The 13,197-nt window shown below is 38.7% G+C and overlaps 1 protein-coding gene across 4 annotated transcripts in view; it reads left to right on the plus strand.

The window, feature by feature from the left end:
- Positions 1-12,893, plus strand: part of LOC100919517 — a 33,607-nt gene extending 20,714 nt beyond the window's left edge. For all 4 annotated transcript variants that reach the window (XM_031936896.1, XM_003767420.4, XM_031936897.1 and 1 more), the window contains 4 exons: positions 1,327-1,446; positions 2,622-2,734; positions 7,054-7,112; positions 12,500-12,893. In XM_031936896.1, the coding sequence (XP_031792756.1) occupies positions 1,327-1,446; positions 2,622-2,734; positions 7,054-7,112; positions 12,500-12,690 (483 nt within the window). In that variant the 3' untranslated portion in view covers positions 12,691-12,893. The remainder of the gene's footprint in view (positions 1-1,326; positions 1,447-2,621; positions 2,735-7,053; positions 7,113-12,499) is intronic.
- The last annotated feature ends 304 nt before the right edge of the window (positions 12,894-13,197 follow it).

Consider the following 13,197-nt stretch of genomic DNA (forward strand, 5'->3'; position numbering starts at 1 on the left):
AGAGAAACCATGGGATCTCTCTTAATCTAGATGGTGTCCCAGATCTTTTTCAGCTTTATATCTGTGATCCATCCCAACTAAATAACCCACTCTTTAGTCTGAATGGAGGAAATAATGAGGTGAATAAATGTAATTTAAAGTCAACAAGCATTTAATAAATGTCTAGAATTTAGTGCCAAGCACTTTATTAAGCACTGAGTATACAAAAAAGGCAAAAAAAAAAAAACCCACAAATTTGGCCCTTGTCCCCAAAGAGCTTACATTCTAATGTAAGAAAAAATATTAAAAAACTATGTACAAACAAGACATACACAGGATATATTAAAAATGAACAAGGAAGGGACTTTTCAGACCTTTTTAACCAATTTTGCCCGTTTTCTCAACCAAGCTCTGAGCCAAAGTTGTTGACTTTAAAAAACAACCAAAATACTTGTCCTAACCCTTTTTTCCTCAAATTCAAGTTTTCCCAAACTAGGACAGTATCTTCAGTGTTTAATGTGACCACAACAAAGCACAGAAAGAATCCTGCTGCCATGTTCCCTGAAAGAGAAAACTAATCTGGAGCTTTGTACCCTTCCCCTTGCAACTCTGCTCCAACATCTTGCAAGAGCAATAGATTTAATCTGAAAGCATGAGACAAAAGGAATCCACTTTTGTGATCTTGAGCAATCATTTTTCCTTTCTCTAGGTCTCTATTTTCTCATTTCTAAATCAAGTGGGTTAAATAAAATGCTAAGACTTCCTCATTGTAGTTTTAAACCTTATGATGTTTAGGGTAATCCTAATAGAGAATTATCAAGGTGGTCCTTTTGATTTGGTCTGATGAAAAGGGAAGGGATCAGAGTTAATGTATGAGGAAAGGGTTGGAGTGTTGAAGAGTTACAAGGAGGTCTACTTTTATAATAATTCAGGAACCTTTAAACTAGGAGGCACTTTAATCTGCTATTGATCTCCATTATTTATTGTTCATTTATTTGTTTATATATCATCAACATTCTACCTTGGAGGTAATTCGAGAGCCAAAGGATCCATATCTGCAAGAATGATGGGTAATGGGTAATGACAACGACCTAGTGTGTTCCAATGAAGCCAGGAGTCCCGAGTTCAAATCCCATCCATGGTGCTCCTTAGCTCTGGGACCATGGATAAGTCACAATCCCTCTGGCTTTCAGTTACCACTATAAATGAGAGGGTTAACCCATATGCCTTCTAAGAGCCTCTTCCAACTCTAGGTCTAGAATTGTCCTTTCCTATTAGTCTCCCCACCCACTTACCTTCTGACTACCTTGCCCTCTTTCCCGATTGCTGGTCTCTTTCTCCTTGTAGGCAGCACAATCATATCCAAATGAAAACATGTCTGATCTTGACCTTCCTGTCATTGATCAATATGTCCTCTGTCCAGACTGCTTGAGAATGAAGGCAGAGAGATGGGGACTTAATGGGAAGGTAAGGGATAAAAAGCAACATGCATTCACCAACTACCTATACACTTGCCCATCCATGGATGCAGAGAAATCCTTTTTGCAAAGGATTTTGTAAAATGTTATATGAGGTACTGGAATTTTAAATGAAGCCACCAATAAAAGGCCATGTTCCTGTGGTATGGTGATGTAGAGCCCGTGTCAAAGTCGGCATGTCCTGCCCCTGATACGCAGAAACTCTGCAGTCGTGGGCAAACAATTTTCTAAGACTATAAATTTCCAAGCAAGTACCAACTTGAATTGATAAAAAGAATTTCCCATATGTAGGTATTTCCTATGCCAGTCTCTATTATATATTTACCCTTAGAAATTTATAGTCTGTGTGATGTTAAAATTCAGATTTCTTCTGGACATCTCCCTTACATGGTTTGTTTCTGCTTTCAGTACATACTCCCCTGAAATCCAGCCTTGGGACCTCAAGATTTCTTCTCCTGCCTCTTGAAAGTACCCATGATTGATCAGAAGAGACTCCACTGATCTGTTACTTAGAATAGTCTATTCTAATTCAGCCCAAGTCCCATTTCCCCTTCTTAAATTGATCCAAAAGGAAGAGATACAGTAATTTTAAAAAATCCTTCCTAACATCCAAATCAGAATGCCTTCAGAGCCTTGGAGAACTTTAGGGAATAGAAAGACCTGACATACAAATCTTGTGCTTTTCAGCCTGACATAATGATGTCCAGCCTTTTAGTCATAAATAGCCCATCAAGGACGTTTTTTTTTAGCAGTTCTAGTGGATGGAGGAATAACCTTTCCTGACAGTTTTCTAAAGGTTACTTTCCAGCCATTGGAACAGCTTTCTTGGTCTTCCACTGGTTGGGATGTGTGTGTATGCAAGCACATGCCCATTAGTCAGTACACATCCCATCCATCACCCCTAATTCCAGCTAAATCAAGATACCTGAGTTTCAAGCCTGGGTTCTACCAGCAACTCAGAACAAATTATTTAACCTTTCAAGGCCTTTCAAAACCTGATCAGATGAAGAACAGGCCACTGTGGTTCTACAGATTAAGAATATCTTAAAGATTTCTAGGTGGTTCTGGTGTATTCAGACCACATGTGGCAGTGACTAGAGTGGAAGACACAGCTTAAGTTTGCTATATTGGTTCTTTACCTAATATTATAATTGCTTCCAACAGCAGGACACAAGATATCAAGGCCTTCCCCATTTCATACAGCCAACCAAAAAAATGATAATTCTGGATGCCCCAAAGCATCTACGATTTCCCATCATGGATTTTATGAGTGACAGGTAAATTGAAGACTTACAATGGGACAATTAGTTCTGGTAGCATTGTGGGGGGAAAGAGTAGTCATGGATCTATAAAACTGGGAACTGGAATAAAATCTTGATGAACCAAAATACTTAGAGAAGCACTTTGTCATAGCAGATAGAATCTCACTTAAGAATCATAAAGGACTTGAGTTCAATTACCTCCTTTGATACATATGACTCCTTTGATATAATTTCTCAGTACCCACCATCACTGTTCCCCAACCAGACAATTCTCTTACTAAAAAATATTGTTTTTCAGATACACTAATCCCCCACTGAGCAATTGTAAAATCCCCTCAAAATAGCTGCATAACCAAGCAAAACAAATTCCGTATCAACCCATTTCTAAAAGGGGATGTTAATTTCATTTCTTTTAAATTTTTCTTTGTTAGCCCCCAAGTAGCCTGTTTCTTCTTCATTCTGTCTCTCTCTCTCTCTCTCTCTCTCTATATATATATATATATATGTGTGTGTGTGTGTGTGTGTGTGTGTGTGTGTATACACACACACACACACACACATACATATATATGTATATATCTGGGGTCACATTGTCTTAAACCAATGAAATCAATTTTACCAAAGGATTAGAGAAGGGGTAGTCTGCTCATTAACCAAGAATGTACCTGTCACAATTCTTTTTTATTTCATCCCTATAGCTGAAACAAGTTGAGTTTACTTTCAATCGATTGACAAGAATTTAAGTGCTTCTAATTGGCCACCAATAGGTCCTAGACCAAGCCCCATTTAGCCACTGTTTGGGTCCTGATTGATTCAGATTAAATGTAAATAGCAGTCATTTCTGCTTTGGCTGAGGGTCTTCTCCTCCCAGAGTAATTTATTTATTTAGATTTTTTTGGACTGGGTGAAAGAGGCCATTCTTTGCCTCAGTTGCTACCCAGCCTTAATCACTGAAGGAATGCAGCCTCAGTCAAACTGAGACCTTGAAGACGTTAGCTTAAAAAGGCCCAGATCTTCCCCCTACATCCAGACCATGTTCATTCATCCTAATTTCTATCTGACCATTGGATCCAGAGGGTTCTGGAGGGGAAAGTGAGGCAGGAGAGCTCGCCCTGCCCTCCCTCACTGAAATCCAACTCACTGGAGTGTCATGGCATCTCTTCCCTGATGTTGTGGTGCTCTTGGGGAACAAAGGACAAGCAACAAGTGCTTAGTAGTTACCAGGCATTGAACTGAGCACTGGGCATTCAAGGAAAGGCGGTGGAGAGGCTGAGAGAACCTTCGTGAACCTCAAATTCTGACAGGGAAAAGAACATGTGTATGTATGTACCTAAAAGGTACATCCACTGTAGTGGGGAAAGCCCTAGAAACTTTTCACAGAGAGAGAGAGGTGGGGTGGGGATCGGGAATAAAGATCTCTTACAAATTGTGGAGTTTGAGCTGATCCTTGAAGGAAGCCAGGAGACACCTGCCTCCACAGATACTAGCTGTGTGGGGCAAGTAAATTCCCTTCTAGGAGACTCAGTCAAGTAGGGGTGACTGTAGTAATTTCAATCTCTACCTTACTAGGATGTTGTGAGGAAAGCGATTTGTAAACCTTAAAATAATATAGAAATATGAGGCAAATTAATTGTATTATAATTTTTATACGGTTATCGTTTATATTCCTTTGATTATTTTCCGGGAGAAGTATAAGAAGTAAGCTACATGAGGCCAGGGAAGATATTTAATCTTTGTATCACCATGAACTAGAATTGTACTATTTATACATTATTTAATGAATATCCATTGAATTTAATACAATAAAAATCCCAGGTAATAGAGTTATGGTGAGATTTCATCAAGACTTTACTGTGTTTCACTATCAGGCTTAAATGTAGGATCTATTATGTACTATATGTAAATATAAACATATATATATATATATATATGTATCCATTTTATATCACCTATGCTTCCTAATTTATCCCCTCTTTTCCCCAACCCCTCCCAAAGATTGATCCTTTATATTAAAGAACAAAAAAACAAACAAAAAACCAGTCCAGCAAAACAAAAATTTTCCAAATAAGCCTGAAAATCACAAGCAACATTTCATACCCATAGTCTCCCATATCTATAAAGAGGGTGGGGAAGGGGGATACTCTCTCAAATTTTCCCCTCTCCCTCTCTCCCCCTTTTCCTTCCTCCCTCCCTCCCCTCTTTTATTTTTTGAGGCAATTGGGGTTAAATGACTTCCTCAAGGTTACACCCAGTTAGCAAGTATTAAGTGTCTGAGAATTTGGGGAAGGAGACAGCGACAGACACAGAGAGAGGGAGGAGAGAAGAACTAGAGACTGAGAAGAGAGAGAGAGGAGAGAGAGAGAGGGTGAGGGAGAGGGAGAGGGAGAGGGAGAGGGAAAGAGAGAGGGACAGAGAGAGGGAAGGCAAAGGGGAGGAGGAGGGGGAAGGGGAGGAAGAGAGGGAGGGTGGGGAGAGGGAGAGGGAGAAGGAGAGGGAAAAGGAGAGGGAGAGGAAGAAGGAGAGGGAGAGGGAGAGGGAAAGGGAGAAAGAGAGGGAGAGAAAGAGGGAGAGTTGCTATATTTTATTGTATAATTTAAACAATAATAACCCACTTAGTTTCCCCAAGAAAGACCCAAAGATAAATAGACTTGGCCCAAAGGTGAAAGAGAATTTCCCTCAAAGAGAGCCAAACAAAAGCCCAATTCAAACCATAAGGAAAAAAAAAGAAAATAAAAATTTTACCATGTTTTCTTTTCATAAATAATATTATGTAAGAAGTTAAACTGGCCTTTATCCCGCTCTTCTACTGTAACAGCAAAGAGGCATTCTGATTTCTTTGATAACCTAGAAGTAACTGAAGTATATATTTGGCATCACAGTGGTTAGAACAATTGGACCAGGAGTCAGAAAAACCTGAATTCATATTCCTCCCCCAGAGGGAAGAATTTGCTGGCTGTGTGACCCTGGACAGATCACTTAACTTCTCCCTGACTCAGTTTCCCCAACTATGAAATGAGAATAATAGCACTTTCCTGTCAGGGTTGTTGTGAGGATCAAATGAGATAATACTTGTTAAAGTCAGTACATCTGGCACATAGTTGGTACTTAATAAATGTTTGTTTTTTTTTCCCTTTTCCATCCCCTTTCAAAGTTGTTTTCATGGAGATAATGTGACCAATTAAAATAATCTACAGCCACAAACTTGCAACATGAGTAGAGTTCTGGATTTGGAGAATTAGAAGACCTGGATTCAAATTCCAGCCCTATTGCTTACTTCCTGGATTACCTTGGATATATCAGTTCACTGCTTTAGGCCTCCGGAAACTGAGGGAATTGGACCAAAGCTTTACATATATCTTCTCATTTGAAAAACACAACATCTCTAGGAGATAGCATGGTGTCTGGCATAGAGTGGGTACTTAATAAATGCTTACATCTAGGTCGTATACAGTTAGATTAGTTGGTTTACTAAATTGCTCTGGCACTGGTGGAATGTTTCCATTGGCTAAGATGTTAGCACTTGACAGATTAACCCACGTTTGAATCTTGACTGATTCTTACTAGCTATGTGACCCTAGGAAAAATCATTTAATATCTCCAAGACTTTGCTTTTTCATTTGTAAAATTGGGGCAATAATCACACTTACCTTCCAGGGTTGTTGTGAGAATCAATTAAGATCTTATTATGAAATCAACTAGATGATGCAGTGGACTAAATGCTGAATTCTAATTCTGTCTCAAATATTTACTAGCAGTGTAACTCTAAGCAGGTCATTTAAACATTCTCAGCCTCAGTTTCCTCATCCATGTAATGAGGACCCACCTTATAAAGTTTTGGTGAGAATCATATTTGTAAAGAACTTTGCAAATCTATATAATTTATATATATAAATCTATATAAGACTCCAGGTCCAGAGTAAATGTTAGAACCAGAATTTGAACATGTAAGCTCTTGAATCCAGCTCCCTCGCTCCAGGGATCAAATTTTCTGAGCCAATGGAAATGTGCCATCATTAACACAATATTTGGGAAATGCTAGCATAGACATGTTCAAATTTTCATCCTGGAACTAATAACCTTGCCCAGTGAGCCAAGTGAAATAATTAAGTTTTCAGAGTGTTCAACTGAAAAAAATCTAGATGAGCTGTGAAATTTGCTGTGGCAAGATAGATTTGAGGGTTATGTTTGTGGAAAGAAAAACCAGGACATTGTTAGAACTCTCGGGTGACTTGTGTCATTAAGCATGTGATGACAGCCACTGAGCTGTTTTTTACCTTTGCTTTTTCCACGGCCAAGAAACCTAACTAACGTAATCCATTGCCTCTTCCAATCAGGATGATAAGATCAAAATACAAGCCTACAGAAACCAGTGTCAATCAGGACATCGAAGCAGGTTGGATATCTTTTGGAACCCTCCTGGCGTAAGAAACACCCCCCATAACCTAAATTGGGAATTCCCACCCATGTCTTTTTAATTTTTTTGATAGGATTCTCCTATCATTACCAGCCCTCATCTTCAAGAAAATAGTCATCCCTCTCATCACCATAACATTTACATAGTTCTTTAAGGTTTATGAAACACTTTACATATATCACCTCATTTTATTTTTACAACTCTCCAAATCAAACACTTTTATTATCCTCATTTTATAGATGAAGAAGCTAAGTAGAATGAGGCTAAGTAATTACCCAGTAAGTGTCTGAAGCAAGATTCAAACTCAGTTCATCCTGAGTCCAAGGTTTAGCACCTATGCTCCCTGAGTGACTTGATAACATTTCTTTGTCCTTTACCATTTATCCCTTTTCCTGACCAGCCTACTACTATATTTCCTGTTAAGGGGCATCCAGATTTCCTACGAGTCTATCCCATTGTATCTGGGCCTTTCAAGCTGTCTCATTTGATTGCAGCCCACCTGTTTTCTCCTCACTGGAATTGTAATGTCATTGATGTAGGGGATTCATCATAAAAGATTCTTCTACCAGTGTAGACTGGCCTGCTCTGTGATTCACCCATTTCAAGAGTTAGCTGGGGACAGGGAAGGTCCAGTCATATTCCTAGAGTCTCTCATCAATTAGATGTCAGAAGTGGGGTTTGAAATCAGGTTTTCTGACTCCAGGGGCAGGCGCTCCATGCTCCTTCTCATTTTCCCCATAAGAATCAGCATTTTCCCTTCTAGGTACTCTCCACTATTTCTGAGCAGTCAGTTCATTGTTGAGAACACTAGGATCATAGAGTAGCCTAGAACTTCTGCCTGGGGTGAAGCTCCCTTCAGGGAGAACCAAAGCCCCAGACCTTCCAGAGTTGCTGCATGGACTGTGAAAAGTGCCAGGCTTAGTACCCTTGGGATCTAGCTAACACAGGATTTAGGGCTGGAAAGGACCTTAGATGATAGTTTAACAACCGTTCATTTTCTAGATCAGGAAACTAAGACTCAGAAAAGTGAAGTGAGTTGCCTAAAGATGCGTAGCCAGTAGGCAGTAGCTGCCCCAGTGGACATCCTCTTCTCTGCCCTCTGCTAGTACATTCCCAGATATTTGTTTGTTCTGACTGGTATTGGTTTTGGAAAAGTGAGATTTGCCTTAGAGCATCCAGATATCATTTTACTCTTGGCCAGATCATTTGGGATAAGTCAGGTTCTTATGCAAAATAATTTTAAAAGGTGGTGAAATAATGCCAGCTGACCTTTAGTATGTCAGCTTTTTCTGGAGTTGGGGTTCGAGGGATTTCTTTTAATTTCAACCCTGTGATTTTCCATTGGTATAAAGAAATTCTAGCATGAAAACTCCTTCCACCTACATAGATAATCAACTCATTTGTAGTCATCTTGGGGAATTGTATGAGGGAACTTGGAAATTAAATTACTTGACTAAGCCCACACAGCTACTGTAACACAGCTAATTCTGATTCCAACAGTGACCTTCTATCCATTATTCAGTTCTGTCCCTCAATAAAGTTCTGTCCTTCTAAAATTTGTAAAATGCCTGTCATAGATTGCCTAATTTGAGCTCCACAATATCCCTGTGAGGTAGGTACTATAGGTAATTTTCTTATCCTCATTTTGTAGACGAACAAGCCAAAACTCAGAGGGATTAGTGGGTTGTGTCCATGATGATCCAGTAGTAAAGATCAGACTCTCGATTTGAGTATGTGACATCCTGAATCCAGCGGTACCCTCTATACCGGGAAGAAGGGACAGCTCTTTGCATAGGGGAGATCAAGTGTTTGGAACTGCCCAGGCTGACAAACAATTCAAATTTAGTTTGAGCCTTTAAATCTCATTATTTGTCCTCATGATGACCATTAACTTACCTGTACATAGGAAGAACCCCATTTCCAAGTGACATGCAGATGTATCTGGTCTACAGAAAATGTGCTTAAAGCTAGATCCTACTTTAGTGAAAGGACAGTGATTGAGGATGTTTTAAGAGCAAAGACTTAAGAAAAGACTGAAGCTAAGTCTAACTGGAACCATTCCTGGAGTGTCCCATATATATCCCTTAAGCATTCAGAATAGCCTGAATTTAAAACAACAAAAAAGAAACTCTAGGAGAAGCCTAGAAAAGGATCAAAACAAAAGTGGAGAAAAGTCTACAGGTTAGATAGGAAAGGTAGCATTAATCAATGTCATAAAAAAAAAATTACAATTTCAAAAGAAATCAGTTGATTAGCCTCTGAAAGATACTCTTGAGTTACCAGTGCTAGGGCTGAAGAAAGTTGTACACAGCGCCAGATCCCTGTATTTTGGCTTGGAGGAAAGAGCAGTGTGATGCAACAGGAGAAGCCCTGAATTTGAAGATCTTTGAAAAGATGTGAGTTCAAATCCTACCTTTGTCACTACCTGCCTGTATAACCTCCAGAATCCTTGTTTGAAATTTAGTATACATTCTTATAGCCTTGAAATGAACTCTCAGTCCCTGAAAGTGGTCATCCAAACTCTTCTTGAGTTCTACCAGCATTAAGGAAGCACTCAGAATCCAGTTCATTTTGAGACTCCTGATTGAATAGAATTTCTTCCTTCTATTAAACTGATATCTACCACACTATAACTTCTGCCTACTGATGCTGATTCTCCACTCTGAAATTTAATTCAGCTTCCATAGTATAGCCCTTCAGATATTGAAGATAATAATTATACCCCTGCAATATATTTCTTCTCTAGATGAAACATCCCTAATGGTTTCAATAGATACTTGTATCCCATTATTGTAATCCTCTAATCTTCCTAACTGGCTTTTCCTCTGGACCATTTCAACTCATTACACACCCAAAACTGAGCACAGTACTACAAATATGGCCCAATTAAGTACTGTTTCTGGACATAATATTTCCTTAATGAGCTGGTTGCATTAACATGTCCCATAGAATTCAGGCATCCAAATCCATTAGAAGTTTTGAGCATATGCCATGTTTCAAATATTAGTTTGTCAGAACTTCAGAACTGTAAAGGACCTCAGAAGTCATTCAATTCAACATCCCTTCAACTAAATTATTTTATCATTAGTAGTAGTAGTATTAGTATTATTATAGCTTTTTATTTACAAAACATATGCATAGGTAATTTTTTCATCATTGACCCTTGCAAAACCTTCTGTTCCAAATTTTCCCTTCCTTCCCCCCACCTCCTCCCCTAGATGGCAGGTAGTTCAGTACATGTTAAATATATTAAAATACATGTCAAATACAATATATATATATATATATATATATATATACATATTTATAGTTATCTTGCTGCACACACACACACAAAAATCCGATCTAGAAAGAAAAAATAAACCTGAGAAGGAAAACAAAATTGCAAGCAAACAATAACAGAAAGAGTGGAAATGCTATGTTGTGATCACACTCAGTTCCCACTGTCCTCTCTCTGGGTGTAGATGGCTCTCTTCATTATTGAACAATTGGACTGCTTTGAATCATCTCATTGTTGCCTTCAACTAAATTCTTAACAAGCAGTCATCCAGCTCCTGCTTGAAGTCCAATAATAATGGTGAACTCACTATTTTAATCCTTTATGCAATGAAAAGTTTGTGTTAGTCTTTGGTAAACTTTTATTTTCCTTTTCCTCCTCCTCCTCCTCCTCTTCCTCCACCTCCCCATATCCCCCAACCAGAAGGTTCAGCAACCATTGATAAACCCAAATCCTTTGTTGATCTTTATGGTGTTTTGACAGCCCCATTTCTGATTTATACCAGTTTGCCCACACTCAGGCAGCCAGGTAGCTTTTTGCTTCCAGGACATCACCGTATCAGTGCCAGAGTTAATGAGGATACATGATCAGTCTTAGACCTCCTAGAAGTCAGAAATCATAAGCTCAAGTAACCCACCAGCCTCAGCTTTCCCAGAAGTGGGGATCACAGAAGTAAAACACGTAGCTGGAATCATATTTCAAATGCACAAGGCTAGTTTTCTGAAGGCCCACTAAAATGAATTATTCCAGAAAGGGAAGAGTCCTTTCTAATGCCCATAATTTTCTTCACTTTCTCTCTTTTGAAACATTAACTCATCATCTCTAGAATTTTCTTTCTTATAGAAGAGTGCAACTGGACTTATGTCCCCCCCTAAAAAAAATCATCCAGGAAAATGAATTCTAGTATCCCTTTGATTTATTATCCTATTTCTGAACTATTTTAATCTGAATTTCTCATCTGTCTTCAATCAGCAGTGGCTCCTACTACTTCAGTTTCCCTTTTATCAGTTATATCTTTTTCCTACGTTTCATCATCCACTGTGCACACAATCTTTCTGACAAGCAGGTGAAATCATTAGAACTATAAATGCTCAAGAGCTGAAGGTAGGGGAACTTTGTCCAGAATCAAGAATTCTCTTTAGAAAGTGGAAATGAAATGTCAATAATCCCCACCATTTGCTCTGCCTTCTCCTCCCACAAACCTTTCAAACCATCCCTTGTTTATCTGTTTTTGTTACTTAGGGTATCAGTCAGAGTTCATTCAATCAGAGTTTGATTGATATTATGAGGCATGGAAAAGAAAATTCATAGCTCATTATGTAAAAAGGAGAGAACTGATCCCACAACCAACTTTATGAGATTACAAAGTATGGATCATTTTTAGTCCTTTAACAAACTTGAAGATTCCCCAATAAAATGTATGAGGTTACTGGACATGACAGTCAGAAAACTTCATGCTAGGCCTTAGGATTTTAGTTTTATTCCCCACCATCATTTTTCTCAGAGAAAATACCAAAATAAACTGAAAAATTTATTCATTCCTCTTTAACCCATGGGTGGAAGCCCTATTGAGTACCTAGGTGACACAGTGGAGAGAGCGCTGGGCTTGGAATCAGGATTCATCTTCATCAATCTGGCCTCAAACACTTGTTGGCTGTGTGACACCGGGCAAGTCACTTAACAATGTTTGTCTCAGTTCCTCATCTATATAATGATCTGTAAAATGATCAAACCTCTCCAGTATCTTTGCTGAGAAAACCTAGATGGGATTCACAAAGAACTGAACATGACAAACAAAAATGGAATATCTAATAAGCGGTAAATCCACCAAATAGTAGGGAAAACAAGATGAAGCCTGAGTAATCAAAAATTAACTTGACTGGACTTAAATGTAAGGAGGGGAAAAAGCATTTATTGAATACCCAAAGTAATAGGAATCATGCTAAATGCTTTACACACATCTTCCCTAACTCCTGCTTCCAACTAGTTGTATAAAGTAGCCATGTATAACTGTATATTGAAGTAAAATTATGATTCAGAGAAATATGGACATAGGTTGATTCATTTCTTCTCCTTTTTCCTCCTTTAGAAAATGTTCAATACAGACTGCCAATGCGGGCCATTTGGGGTGCCAAGAAGCCTTTACAGACACTATATACTGATCTTTTAACATCCTGCCAGAGTTCACGGCCTTCTAAAAAAGAATGTTCTCCAGAGGAAAAGAATATATGGGCAGAATTCAATATCAGCAAGAGCCCCAAGCATAGTAAATTCCACTGATTTTCTATCAACTGCTGCCCTCTTCTCATGTCTTCCTGCCCTCCTCCCATGCCCAGTCTTGGCTAAGAAAGGAGGCTCTTTTGCATTCCTTCCTGATGAAGATCTTTTACTCCTACTATTATGTCCACCACTTATATCCTAATAATATAGTAGCTTAATTTATAGGATTATAAATACAATTGGTTAACATAGAACATTGAAAATGCTTCTCGTTGTACTTTTAATCTCCAATTAACAAAAGGTTTTCCAATTCCAGGTAATGAGTTGTCCAGGGATATTTTCTCCATCATTATTAGAGAGTCTAGAAATCCCATCTGGTGTTCAGCCTGCAAAAAAAAAAAGGGGGGGAGGAAGGGAGAAAAAAAGGCCACCTATATCTCACCTTTGCTTCCTCCTGGAAAATGGGTGGCAAAAGGGAGACAGCATTGGATTTGGAATCAGGAAGACCTGAGTTCAATTCCACCTCATACACTTACTAGGTATGTGATCTTGGGCCATGTCATTTAT

The sequence above is a fragment of the Sarcophilus harrisii genome, chromosome 4 (genome assembly GCF_902635505.1).
Source record: "Sarcophilus harrisii chromosome 4, mSarHar1.11, whole genome shotgun sequence".
NCBI classification, from domain to species: Eukaryota; Metazoa; Chordata; class Mammalia; order Dasyuromorphia; family Dasyuridae; genus Sarcophilus; species Sarcophilus harrisii.